The sequence below is a fragment of the Cyanistes caeruleus genome, chromosome 26, assembly GCF_971803275.1.
Source record: "Cyanistes caeruleus chromosome 26, bCyaCae1.hap1.1, whole genome shotgun sequence".
In the NCBI taxonomy this organism is placed as follows: Eukaryota; Metazoa; Chordata; class Aves; order Passeriformes; family Paridae; genus Cyanistes; species Cyanistes caeruleus.
Genome location: NC_141726.1, coordinates 660725 through 674530, shown reverse-complemented (window position 1 = coordinate 674530; position 13806 = coordinate 660725). Strand labels below are relative to the sequence as shown.

The 13806-nt window shown below is 55.3% G+C and overlaps 1 protein-coding gene across 1 annotated transcript in view; it reads left to right on the top strand.

Annotated features, from left to right (window-relative positions):
- Positions 1-12143, top strand: part of SDC3 (syndecan 3) — a 35892-nt gene extending 23749 nt beyond the window's left edge. Inside the window, exons 2-5 of the mRNA XM_086863380.1 lie at positions 4026-4143; positions 4796-5457; positions 6954-7224; positions 7857-12143. Coding sequence (XP_086719506.1) covers positions 4026-4143; positions 4796-5457; positions 6954-7224; positions 7857-8023 — 1218 coding nt within the window. The 3' untranslated portion in view covers positions 8024-12143. The remainder of the gene's footprint in view (positions 1-4025; positions 4144-4795; positions 5458-6953; positions 7225-7856) is intronic.
- The last annotated feature ends 1663 nt before the right edge of the window (positions 12144-13806 follow it).

Genomic DNA, 13806 nt, shown 5'->3' with positions numbered 1-13806 from the left:
TTTTAAATTCCACAGGGTGGAAATGCCCTAAATAACGAAACACTGCCTGGAGAAGGAGGGATGTACAGGGAATTTAGGAAGCTCCAAACAGGCGCTCCCTGTCCTCCAGGACGTGTCAGAGATGGAGATGGTTCTGCAGGACCATCTTTGTGCCGTGAAGGTGACAGGTCCCTCCTGGGCCCTGCATTTTTAAGGTCTGAGCTCTCCCTGGCTGTCCAGGGCTCTCAGGGCAGGATTTGGGTGGGATTTGTGCTGCTGGGACCCCTTGGCTGCTGTTCCCTGCCAGACCAGCGGAGCTGGAGGCACAGGAGCGAGCAGGGAGCGTCCAGGTGGGAATCATCACCTGCCGATCGCTCTTTCCAGGCGGAAAAGGATCCTCTGGGATGGGCTGTGTTTCTTCCCCGAGCTGGAGGTAGTGGTCACGTCACCGCTGAGCTCCAAACCCTTTGTGTCTGGCTCTCATTTGGGGTCATTGAGAGCACAATGAGGGAGCATTCCGTGAAATGTGACTTTGTGGCCTTGCCCTGGAGTCTGCTCTTCATCAGGGCCTGTTTTTATGGCAGCAGCGCCGTGACCTTTGGGGACCCTGGGAACGGGCATTGTTTGGGGTCTGGTGATTCCAGAGCCGGGTCCCAGCCTGGCTCATGGGACACAGGGGTGTGACAGGAGCAGTTCCCTGGCTGCAGGACAGTCCTGGGCACACTGAAACCTTCCCACTCCTCATCCAGAGGTGACGCAGCCCCCCAGCCCAGCCTCATCCCGCTGCCTCCCGCAGCTCCGCCGTGATCCTGGGGTTTCATTTCCCTCACGCAGCAGCTCCGAGCTGGGTAAGGAGCCCCGAGCCTCAGCTGGGCAGTTCCTGCCACCATCCGGGGGCAGTGGGGCCGCAGGGACGGCTCCGGCACATCCAGGGGTCCCTCCAGCCGTGCTCTGACCACACGGAGCCTGCAGGAGCAGGGATAAAGTCTGGATGAGGTTTTTCTTTTGGGACAAATCAGGGAGCTGTGGCTTGGCTTGGGGGCTGGGATGGGTTGGGAATGGGGGTTGGGATGGGTTGGGAATGGGGGCTGGGATAGATTGGGAATGGGGGCTGGGATGGATGGGAAGGCAGCCCCAGGTCGGGAGGTGGGAGTTGCTGTCCTGAATGATTTGTGGTTTCCTGAACAAACTCTGCTTTCCTTCCCCTCCATCCCTGCCAGGCCAGGAGGAGCAGCCCCTCATTCTGGGGGGAGCAGCCCCTCATTCCCAGGGGATCAGCCCCTCATTCCAAGGGGGAACATCCCCTCATTCTGGGGGGATCAGCCCCTCATTCCCGGGGAGGGGGCCATGCACAGCCAGGGGCATTCATGATCCAAGCATCACTAAATCTAAATAAAACCCGACTGCTCCCAAGATTTACGGCACGAGCCTGACCTCCTGTCGGGGCCGCAGCTCGGAGGGGGTTACGTCAGTGCCTTGGGAATGGTGGGATGAGGGGGCTTCTCCGGGAACAGCCAGGACCCAAACACCCCCCTGGGCACCGGGAACACCCCAAGATGGTTCCCAAGTCTTTGTGGGGCTTGGCTGGGGTTGTGCTGCAGGTGGGGTCACCCCAGGTGTGGTCCTGCCTGTGGGGTTGTTGGGATTGTGTTGGTCCTGGCTGAGGGTTGGGATGGATGGATGGACGGATGGATGATGGATGGATGATGGATGGATGATGGATGGATGATGGATGGATGATGGATGGACAGATGGATGGACGGATGTTGGATGGATGGATGGATGGATGGATGGATGGATGATGGATGGATGGATGGATGATGGATGGATGGATGATGGATGGATGATGGATGGATGGATGGATGGATGGATGATGGATGGATGATGGATGGACAGATGGATGATGGATGGATGGATGGATGGATGGATGGATGGATGGATGGATGGATGATGGATGGATGGATGATGGATGATGGATGGATGATGGATGGATGATGGATGGATGGATGGATGATGGATGGATGGATGATGGATGGATGATGGATGGATGGATGGATGGATGGATGGATGATGGATGGATGGATGGATGGATGGATGGATGGATGGATGGATGGATGATGGATGGATGATGGATGGATGATGGATGGATGGATGGATGGATGGATGATGGATGGATGATGGATGGATGGATGGATGGATGGATGGATGGATGGATGATGGATGGATGATGGATGGATGATGGATGGATGGATGGATGGATGATGGATGGATGGATGGATGATGGATGATGGATGATGGATGGATGGATGGATGGATGGATGGATGATGGATGGATGGATGGATGGATGATGGATGGATGATGGATGATGGATGGATGGATGGATGGATGGATGGATGGATGGATGATGGATGGATGGATGGATGGATGATGGATGGATGATGGATGGATGATGGATGGATGGATGATGGATGATGGATGGATGGATGATGGATGGATGATGGATGGATGATGGATGGATGGATGGATGATGGATGGATGATGGATGGATGATGGATGATGGATGGATGATGGATGATGGATGATGGATGGATGATGGATGGATGATGGATGGATGATGGATGGATTGATGGATGATGGATGGATGATGAAGGATGGATGAGGGATGGATGCACAGACAGATGTTGGATGGATGGGAGCTGCTGTGCCAAGCTGGTGCTTCCATTCCCGTTTCCTGCTCCAAGCCTGGAGCCAGGATTCTGGAACGGCCTCATCTTGTTCCAATTCCAGGAGGAACAAAGGGATTGGGGCCATGTGGCTCCCATCAGGGAGAGGCTGTGCAGGGAGAATCTCACCCTCGGGAATGGGCTGGGGAGCGCTGGACTCTCCTCATTTCCTGGGGAGCCTTGATACATTTGGTGTAAAAACAAAGGCAGAAGAGTGATTCCCAGAGTTCCTTCCTGCATCCCCTCATTCCCTGGCATTTTTCCATGCCTTCCCATCAGTTTTGGTGACCCGTCTCATATTCTTGGGCTGCGCAATTCCCAAATCCCTGTGGATTTACTCTGCTAGATCACAAATTCCAGTGAGCTGCTGGGGAGCAGGTGTTGGGAATCCAGGATGGGGCATCAGCTGGGGGGGCAAAGCCTGAATAATCCCCGAGATTTGGGGAGCACGTGGGGTGCTGGAGACCTGCAGGATACATCGGGTGGCTGCTGGGAAGAGCTGGAACAGATCCAGCCAGAAACAGCTCAGACACTTAAAAGCTCAACTCCCCCGGCCCCTCCCGAGCCGATGGATTCTCTCTCCTGATGGGAGAAGAGATGTGGGGACAAAACTCGAGTCAGGTCAGAAATTTCTCCACCTGATTGTTCAAAACTCCTTCCTGCTCCAAGCCGCAGCGAAAACAAAGAAACCCGGAGCTGTTTTCGGGAGGTAAAATGCTCCGAGAGGCGACGGGGACCCTTCAAGGCCTTGATTTGAAACTGAAGCTGGAACCTGGCTTGTTACATCTTGAAACATCTGATGCGATCTCGCAGATCAAAGCCGCCTTGTTTGCCTTGTAATGAGGTGTCAAAGCATTTCCTCGCAACGCCAACAGGAGACACTTTGATCTGCAAAACAAGATGTTTAAGAGCGCTGCTAGCGAGGGCTCCCCGCGTTCTCGCAGCTCTGGGAAGCAGGGGAATATTTGAAGTCTGCTGTTGTTTCCTCTCGAGGCTTCCCAAGCTGTGGCAGCTGATGAGGTGTTGCTGTCACACCGGAGCCAGGACTCACAGGGAAATCATCGAGCCTGAACAGCAGCCAGCTGGAGAACCAAACCGAGCATTTTCCTTACAGCTCCCAAAAGGAATTGTTGGGTTTTCCCCAAAACAAAAGGGCTTTTTGTCCACGGGAAATGTTGATGTGAGCTCACTGAGTTGCTTTGGGGGAAAACCGCGCGATTCTGGGTGGTTCAGCTGCAGGGTGTTTGTGCTGCTGTTGCCTGTCTCTGGCTGGGGTAGCTCCTGGTGGGGCTGGAGCCACTCACGGGTCCCTCCGGTCACAGGCTCAGCGCTGGCGCAATGAGAACTACGAGAGGCCCGTGGACCTGGAGGGCTCTGGGGACGATGATCCCTTTGGAGAAGATGAGCTGGACGACATCTACTCTGGCTCTGGCTCGGGGTGTGAGTACCTGGGGAGCTCCTGGGAAGGGTTCCTGGATCGTTGGGGAGATCCTGGGAAGGTCCTTGGCTGGCTGTGGGGTTGGGGAGCTCCTGGGAAGGGTTCCTGGATCATTGGGAGGCTCCTGGGAAGGGTTCCTGGATCGTTGGGGGTCTCTTGGGAAGGGTCTCTGGCTGGCTGTGGGGTTGTAGGACTCTTAGGAAGGTCCCTGGCTGGCTGTGGGGTTGGGAGGCTCCTGGGAAGGGTTCCTGGATCATTGGGGAGATCCTGGGAAGGGTTCCTGGATCATTGGGGAGATCCTGGGAAGGGTTCCTGGATCGTTGTGGGACTCTTGGGAAGGTCCTTGACTGGCTGTGGGGTTGGAGGGCTGGAGAAGAGGTGTGATTTTCCCTTTCTCCATCACTGGAGTTGTCCTCTGAGACAAAAGCAACTGGAGCTGTCCAGTTCAGCTCCAGTGCCTCCATGTCCCAGTTCAGCCCTACTGAGCAGGACTGGCCCTTCCAAAGACCCCGGAGAGGGCATTGGCCACCACAAGGGAACAGCCTTTGGTTTCTGCTGAGCCTGGAACCATCCGTGCTCTCGGATTTTGGGGGTGATGCCAGGGAAATGCCTCAGCAGCGGATTCACTCCTCCCTCTCACCACCCCCCTTTCAGATTTCGAGCCGGAACTGGGGCTGGACACGGCCGTGAGCCTGACCACGGACACACTGGTGACACTGCCCACCACAGCGGCCGTGCTGCCTGTCACCGCCGCCCAGCCCGTGGCAACGCCCCTGGAGCCGTCCCCCACTCCCCAGGACACCACCCCCGGGCAGGCAACCAGCGCCTTCCTCATCCCCAGGACCACGGAAGCACCGGCCGTGCCCAGCTGGAAAGCCACCACCACCAGCACCACGGCCAGCGAGCCCCCAACCACCATGGCCACCACCACCACGGCCACCACCACCAGGGCCACCACCACCACCACCAGGGCCACCACCACCAGGGCCACCACCACCACCACCACCACGGAGGCCACCACGACCACAAGCAGTACCACCGTGGCTACAGCCAAGCCCACCACCACCCGGAGGTTCCTGCCCCCCTTGGCCACCAAGGCGGCCACCACGCGGGCCACCACCCTGGAGACCCCCACCACGCCCGTCCCTGACACCAGCACCCCGACAGAGGTGGCCACGTCACGCCTTGTCCCCAGCAGCACGGCCAAGCCCAGGGCTCTGCCAAAGCCCAGCACCTCCAGGACTGCAGAGCTCCCCGAGAAAAGCACGGCCTTGCCGCCCGTGGCCACCACGCTGCCGCCCACCGAGGCCCCCCAGGTAGGAGGCCGGAGCCCTTCTCACCTGCTCGGGGTCCTGGGCTACGTGAGGAGCCAAGAGGTGGCCACAGGAGGCCTTTGGTGTCCATCCATCCTTGGCCACTTGCTCTGAGGGAGGTCGAGGCAGGCTGGGGACACAACACCTGGGGAGGTGAAAGGGGGAGTTCCACCCGGGCAGGGGTTCAAGCTCCTGGGGACACCCAGGATGTGCCACCAACCCCGGTGTCCCCAGCACTTCCAGCTTCCCCAGGCAGGAGGGCAGCAGTGCCGCATCCCAGGGGACGCAGCCACTTTCCTGGGTTTGGTGTCGTGTCCCAGCCCCCAGCCCTGCCGGGAGCCCCTCGCTCTCCTCAATTACGGCTTGATGGTGCATTTCCAGCCCGTCGGGTGTCCTGAGCAGGAATTTCAGCTCCATCTCGCATTCAGAGCCCCTCAGGGGCCCTTTGCAGCCGCTTTGACTGAAAGGTGGAGTGATTTGTCTAAACTACTCCCTCTTTTCCGCCTGCAAATGCGTGCTCGGAGCGCTCGGGGCTCTCCCTGACCTTCAATTAATCCCTGTCACAAACCCGGCTCGTGGGAAGCGCTGAGCCGTGCGCTGGCCCCGGGACATGGAGAGGGTCCCAGCCCCTCCCCACAGCTCCTGGCTCATCCCTGGATCCCAAGAATCCCGCGTGGTGAGCGGGGCAGGCGGGAAGGGCGGCCCGGCAGGGAGGGATCCCGGCGAGGTTTGGATCGGGGATGCTCCAGCTCAGCCGAGGGACAAGGGGAAGGTCCGGGGGGTTTGGTTCCGAGGGGATGTGCAGTAGGCAGTGAATGGATCAGGGATGGGATGGATCATATTCCCAGGCAATATTTACTCTGGAGGTCGGGATCCCCTCCTTGCCGAGGGAACTGGGCAGGGACAGCAGGGTGACAGCTGGGTGACAGCTCTGGGTCCTGGGGGACAAGGAGCCATCCTCCTGCTCCTGCCCCGTGCAGCAGGAACAGGGGAAAGGAAGAGGGAAGGGACCCCTGGAGCTCATCCAGCAGCATCCAATCCTTTCTCTCGCTGTGCCGGTGTGGCACGGACGTTGTGTCACCTCCTGTTAGGAGTGAGCCACCTGCGAGCTGTGACATCCAACCTGCGCCCTGGGGACAGAGCAAGAGGAGGGTCTGGGGTGGGATATTGGGGAGAAATCCTTCCCTGTAGGGGTGGAGGGTCTGGGGTGGGATATTGGGGAGAAATCCTTCCCTGTAAGGACAGAGGGTCTGGGGTGGGGTCTCTTTAGGAGAACCTACAGGGAACAGGTCCATGGGCCCAGCTCCCCCTAAGCCATTTGGTGATCATGGAGCTCTGGGGTTGCGCTGTCACTGCGGTACAAGTTCAGTGACACAGGGAAGGGACACCCCGATGTTACCCCCATGTCCCCCACCCTGTCTTCGGTCGGTGATGGGGACCTTGACCCTGTGGACACCCCTTGGTCCTTGTCCCCTGCTCCATCTTGTCCTTTCTCCCAGATGGAGCCAGGGGAGGTGACAGCAGTCCCTGAGAATGAGCTGGAGGTGCCGGCCAGCAGCGGCCCCAGTGGGGACTTTGAGATCCGGGAGGAGGAGGAGACGACTCGTCCCGACCTCAGGAACGAGGTGATGGCTGTGGTGACACCGCCGGCAGGGCCGGGGCCCGGCAGGAATGTGGAGACGGGGCTGATGGACAACACGATAGACTCGGGCAACTCGGCTGCTCAGCTGCCCCAGAAGAACATCCTGGAGAGGAAGGAGGTGTTGATAGGTGAGATACGGGGCCGGTCTTCGGGTGAGGGTTTGGGGACACAGGGAGCTGGGCTGTCCCAGGAGAGGGGACAGCCCTGGGAAGGGCGTTGGGATAACCCACACCCGCCTCCCGAAATCGCTCCGTAGGGTGTCCCAGGGTCTCCATTGCCAGGAACATTGTGCACAATTTGTTTTTGCTGAGAGGGATTTCCAGGATAAAAACGGGATTGTTTTCCCTCCAATTCCATAGACGTGCTGCAGTGACCCGGCCACGGCTGCGAGGCTGCTCCCAAATTTCCAAAGCACAAAACCAGGCTGAAATCCCAAATGATCCCCCAAAAATGCTTTGTCCTGGAAGCCAGGCTGGGGCTGGGCTGGCACTGAGGACCAGAGGGGTGACACTGATGGCCATGGGTGGCGCTGAGGACCAGAGGGGTGGCACTGAGGACCAGAGGGGTGACACTGACGGCCATGGGTGGCACTGAGGACCAGAGGGGTGACACTGACGGCCATGGGTGGCACTGAGGACCAGAGGGGTGACACTGATGGCCATGGGTGGCACTGAGGACCAGAGGGGTGGCACTGACAGCCGCGGGTGACACTGACAGCCGCGGGTGGCACTGACGGCCGTGTCCCTGTGCGTTGTTGCAGCGGTAATCGTGGGGGGCGTGGTGGGCGCCCTTTTCGCCGCCTTCCTGGTGATGCTGCTCATCTACCGCATGAAGAAGAAGGACGAGGGCAGCTACACCCTGGAGGAGCCCAAGCAGGCCAACGTCACCTACCAGAAGCCCGACAAGCAGGAGGAGTTCTATGCGTAGACGGAGAGCCCAGAGTGCCTCACGCTTCCTCCCTCCCCCCTTCCCCGCCCAAACCCTCCCCCTCCTCCCCTCCATCCAGTCTCTCTCTTTTTCCCTCCCCCCCTCACTTTTTTTGGGATCAGACTGTGAATTCACAAAGCAAAACCCGCAGCGGCTGAAGGAGGAAACGCGTCCTTGGCCTGGGGAGCGGCGCCGAGGTCGCAGCGAGCACCGCTGGCCTTTCTGCTGGCGGGAGGGACGGGACACGGAGCCCATGCCAAGGAGCCCATGCCAGGGCAGCCAGGAATTCTCCAGGAATTCTCCAGGAATTCTCCAGGAATTCTCCAGGAATGCCCTGGAGAGCACAGGATGGGCTGCCCACGGCGCCTGGAGCTCGACAGGACTTTTCCCACCACCACCACCACAAACTCTGGGATTCAGACACCTCCTGCCAGCCCTGGGGCACAGGGAGATTCCTTTGGATTTATTCCTTTTTTTTCCCTGTCCATAAAGGAGGGAGATTTCCTTCCCTCTGTCTTGTCTTTATTTTTTGGTTTTCTTTTGGAATGGGGTTGGTTGCTCTGCAGGAATCCCCTTCTGCTGGAAGAGAGAACACGACTCTCCAACGCTCCTGGAACCTTGGGAAAAGCACAAGGAATACTTGGGCACCCTGGGATTCACTCCTGGAGTGGGAAAAAAGGAAATAAACACGAACACTGGGAATGATCCCTTTGGATCAACGTTCTGGAGAGCTCGTGGAGCTGCATTGGGGCATCCCAGGCTGTCTTCTGGCCCTGGAATCTCTTGGATCCACATCTGGCTGAGGGGTTTGGCTGGAAGGGGACTCGGTTTGGGCTGGGTTTTCACTGTGACCACTAAAGCCCGGCTTGGCGGGACATTCCTTGGGGAGGAGATGGGAATGGAGAAGCTGAATCCTCTCCCTGGCTCTTCCAGCGGGGATACCAGAGCTCTGCAAGGCGTGGGATGCAGCCTAAGGAGAGAAATCCAAGCAGGGACAATCCCCGTCCCCCTCGGGATCCTGCCAGCTCCAGAGGTGAGGAAGAGGAGGCAGAACCATGGCTCCACCCCAGAGTTAATTGGAAACATCCCAAAATCAATGGGAAGACCCAGGACTGATGGTTTTCCTTTGTTGTTTGAATCCCCAGCATTGATGTTTTTCCTTCTCTGGTGTTTAAATCCCAGCACAACCCACAGGGATGGAGAGATCCTGACCCTGGCACCCCCCAGGCGTCCAGGACGCAGATCCAGACCCTCCAGTGCCTTTGGGAAAGGCTGGATTTTTCCAGAGCAATCTCTGCACACAGATTCAATTAAGATATTTTAATTAAGATGTTTCAATGAGGTGGCTCTTAATTAGCTGGAGCCCTGTTTGTTTGTGGAGCTTTGTTGTCATGATGGTCGTGATCTCGGTGGGGAGACTTTGGATTTGCTCTTGGAGAAATTTAAATGGGAAAATTTTGGGGAAAAAAATCGTTGCTTTGTGAATTGAGCTGCACGGAGCCAGGGACACTTGGGCCCCTGAGGGGGTTGGTGGATTTAGGGTTTTATGGCCCTGGTGGGGGTTACAGGATGGAAGAGCTTCGTTCTGGAAGGGATTTGAGGCCCTAAGAATATTTTAAATATATATAAATATATATCTCCACTCCCATATGCCCTTCCACGGGTCTAGAGGGAAATGGAATCCCTGGAATTTCTCGGTGGGATTTGGGGCTGGGAATTTGGGAGCTTTGGGCTGTTTTTCCCTGGGATACAACCCAAAATGACGACCTGGCTTTATTCTGGATGGGGAACAGAGCCCTGCACGTGGATCAGCGCTAAATCCTCATTTTTGAGCTCTCAGCCTCAAAATCCTCCTGGCTGAGGTTCTTGGAGCTTGGTGAAATCCCTGTTGGATGTTTGGGGTGGTGGTGCTGGGAGTGACCATTCCATGTCCATCCCAGAGGAAGGATGAGGATGAGGGTGAGGATGAGGATGAGCATGAGGATGAGGATGAGGACGAGGATGAGGATGAGGATGCTCCAAAGGAGGGAACACGCTCAGAAGGAGCCTGGTGCCAACCCAGAGCCACTTTGTGCTGCTCCTGACGGAGTTTGGACTCCTGGATTTGATGATTTGGAGGATTTTAGCTCTGTTGGGATCACACAAGGGAGAGTGGCACAAATCAAGGTCACCAAGGCCACCCAAAATCCCCGTATTTTGGAAAAACCTGGATTTAATCTTTGGAGCTTGCTTTAAAAAAAAAAACCCTCCCAGCTTAATCTTTTTAATGCTGCTTTTCAGAGCTGCCTCCCTAATCTTCTTCATTCCATTTTTTCCCTCTATTTAATAGTCTGAAGTTCCATAATACAATTTTTTTACTCATTCAAGCTTAACCTCGTCCCTCTCAGCTGGTGTTAGGTTGTAATCCCGGCACTTAAATCCGTCACAGCTTCAGGAGTGAGGAAAGCTGGAGGTGGGAGGGTGAGAGGAGCCGGGGCAGGACTTTGACAGAAATTAAAACATGAGATAAACACAATAAAAAAAAAGGCGAAGGCAATTAAACTGCTAATCAGAAGTGATCAAATAATTCATCCTTTATCTCCTGCTTCCACGCTTTTGCTCTCCCCCTGGAGAGGCAGGCGAGCTCCAGGAGAAATTTTTGGGTTTGGAGCTGACTTTTTGTGGTGTTAATGATGTCACAGCCTCTTGGGTCACCTCAGCTCCACGGGGGCTGTTGGAGTTTGAAGGGGAAAAAGAAAGGAGGATGGAGGATGTGATCCTGTGCCTCCCTCCGAGGAGCTGGGACGGAGCTGAACACGGGCAGGCTTTTTTGGGGAAGCCCATATCCCCAAAAATTCCTAGAAATGTCATTTCTCCATGAGCAGAGCCGCAGGGATGGATGGAACCCCTGGGGCAGGCAGCTGCTCCCTCCTGCAGGAGGCTCCTCAGGGATTCCCGGTGGGAAGAGGGATGGGGAAGAGGGGAGGAAGCTCCGCACAGGAGGAGCCATCCCCCGGCTGCAGAGCAGATTTTTGGGAAAATGAACCCCAGAGTGAGCGGAGCTCCTCCAGCACCTTCCCTTCCCAAAGCCCAGCCTGGCTTCGTCCCCTCTGCCCAAATTCCGATCCCTCGTGGTGATCCCAGCCAGGAGCAGCTGGAGCAGTGCCCAGATGTGCTGGTCCTTCCAGCTGTGCTCCCCCAGGGATTTTCCATGGCTTTTCCGTTTCTTTTCCTCGCGTTCCTGCGTGAGCCACGCGTTGGAGCCGCAGGGAGACCCCCGGCTGTTCCAGCTGGGAAATTTGAGGAGTTCCTGGAGTTGTAGGGTGGTGTGGGCTGCTCTGCCAGCTGTGCCAGCCCTGGGGCTCTCCCTGCTGGAACTGCAGCTGGAGAATATCCAGGAACTTGTGGGCCACATCCAGCAGGAGAAGGCAGGAGGAGAGGATCAAAGGGAAGGGAAGAGCCGAGAGCCCCAGCCAGGAATGGGGAATCTGGGAAGGGCAGGGGATGGATGGGGAGGGCAGGACCCAGCCCTGGGTGGGTTTTGCAGGGCTGGGAGTTGTCCTTTTGCTCCAAAAATCTCTCTGGTCTTGGATCTTTCCATAAAAAGCCCCAGGTCCCTGTGGAGGGTGGAGCTGTCCCTTTGCTCCAAAGATGTCCCTGATTTTGGAGCTCTGGATGAGCCGTGCTGGGGGGATCCAGCTGCAGGGAAGGGGATGGTTTGGGCTGGGTGACCTCCAGGATGGGCTGGTTTGCCTCAAACTCCCTCAAACAATCCCTGCTTGGGAATTCCTTTGCCCCAGCTCCAGAATTCCGAGCTCTCCCTGCCATCAGTCACCGGCTCCGAGGCTTCCACGGGAACGATCCCATCAGCCGAGGACAGGGATGGAGTTTTTAATTCCCTTTCTTCTCCCATCACCACCCTTCTCACGATTTTTCCCTGGCTCCGAGGTTTTCTGGCAGGCTCTGGGGTTTCCATCCGGAAAGGTTTTGTGGGAAGGAGCTCCCCGGGAGCAGGGATGGGGCTGGGTGTCCGTGTGTGTATATAAGTGTATGTAATTAATGTAATTAATAGGTAGAGATGTACAGGTGGGCACGGGGCCGGGGGCTCTGCTCCTGAGGAGGGGGAAAGGAGGAGGAAAAAGAGGAAAAGGAGGAGGAAAAAAGAGGAAGAGGAGGAGGGAAAAGAGGAAAGGGAGGAGGATTTGTCCTCCAGCACCACGCGCTGGGCTCTGCAGCCTCAGCCCTGTCCCAAGGGATGTGGGACTCCCTGTCCCAAGGGATGTGGGACTCCCTGTCCCAAGGGATGTGGGATACAGCCTCAACCCCCACAAAGGATTCAGGATTCCCCCTCATTCCCTGTCCCGAGGGATGCAGGATCCAGCCTCAGTCCTTATCCCCAGGGATGTGGGATCCCACCTCTCACATTCCTGCTGCTCCTCCCTGCCCTGATCCCAGTCCCAATCCCGATCCCGATCCCGATCCCGGTGGGGTGAGCTGGGGTGGGGATCAGGATCTTTTTGCCGCTGCCAGGGCCGGAGCAGATCCCGGGATGGGATCCTGGGATGGATCCAAAGCGGAGCATTCCCATCCTCCTGCCCCTCATCCCTGTGGAGGAGCCTCAGCCTGCAGCACCCAAACTCCATTTTTATTTTTATTTTTATTTTTATTTTTATTTTTATTTTTATTTTTATTTTTATTTTTATTTTTATTTTTATTTTTATTTTTATTTTTATTTTTCCCATTGTTTTGATATCTGGCTAAAAAAACTCCCGATGTTTTTCACTCCCCGCATCCCAGCGTTTCTCCCAAGACCTCCAGGGTGCCAGGGATTTTTCCTGCAGGAATTCCCTCTGTTGAGGGAATTCACCCCAGCCCGGCTGACAATCAAACCAGACTCCCAAAAAACAGGAATCCATTGCAGTTTGATAGGAAAACTTTTTAAAATCCACCCCCTTCTCTGTCACCACCACATCTCCAGGATAAACCATCACCCACTGCTCCTCCTGTAAATAAACATCAAACCTTCTTGTATAAATTAAAAATAAAATAATTTTAAAAAAAGACAAAAAAAAAAAAATCCATCGATAAACATCCCAAAAATAAAATTAAAAAAAAAAAAAGAAATAAAATCTCCCTTTCCAGAAGATTGAAGTAATTCCAACTTCACTTTTTTTTTGGAGCTGATTTCCAATCCCAGTAGAACAAAACAAAGACCTGGAACGCTGCAAAACGTTGGAGCTTTCAATGAATCCGGGAGGGAAAAAAAAATGCATGTAAATATTTTTAATAGGAGACATATCTTAAACAGAACTTTTTTTTGTATGTACATAACTCTCCTAGAGTTTAGTACTGAAATGGCTTCATAGTGTCTGTTTGGAAAAGGAAAGGAAAAGAAAATGTTTGTTAATTGTTTTTGTTCTTACTCAATGGCCAAAACTTTAAAAATAATGACAAAAAAAAAAAAAAGGAAAAAAAAAAAGACTCTAAAAATAATCTTTGCCAATGGATCTAGCACTGTAATGGTACTGTCTATTTTTTTTAATTATTTCTGTGCTGTGCCCATTTATAAAATGAGGAAAAGATAAAAAATAAAGTCATTTAAACATTGTCTGCCCAGGGCCTGGCCTGAGTTCATGGTGTCAGGGTCTGTGGTGCCACGGGAGCGCAGGGAGAAGGTTCTGGACACGGCAGGGTGGGGGTAATGAACGGTTCCCATGGCAACTGCAGCGCTGCTGAGGAGCCTGGACCATCCCAGTACAGCTCTGGACTATCCCAGTACAGCCCTGAGTGATCCCAGTACAGAC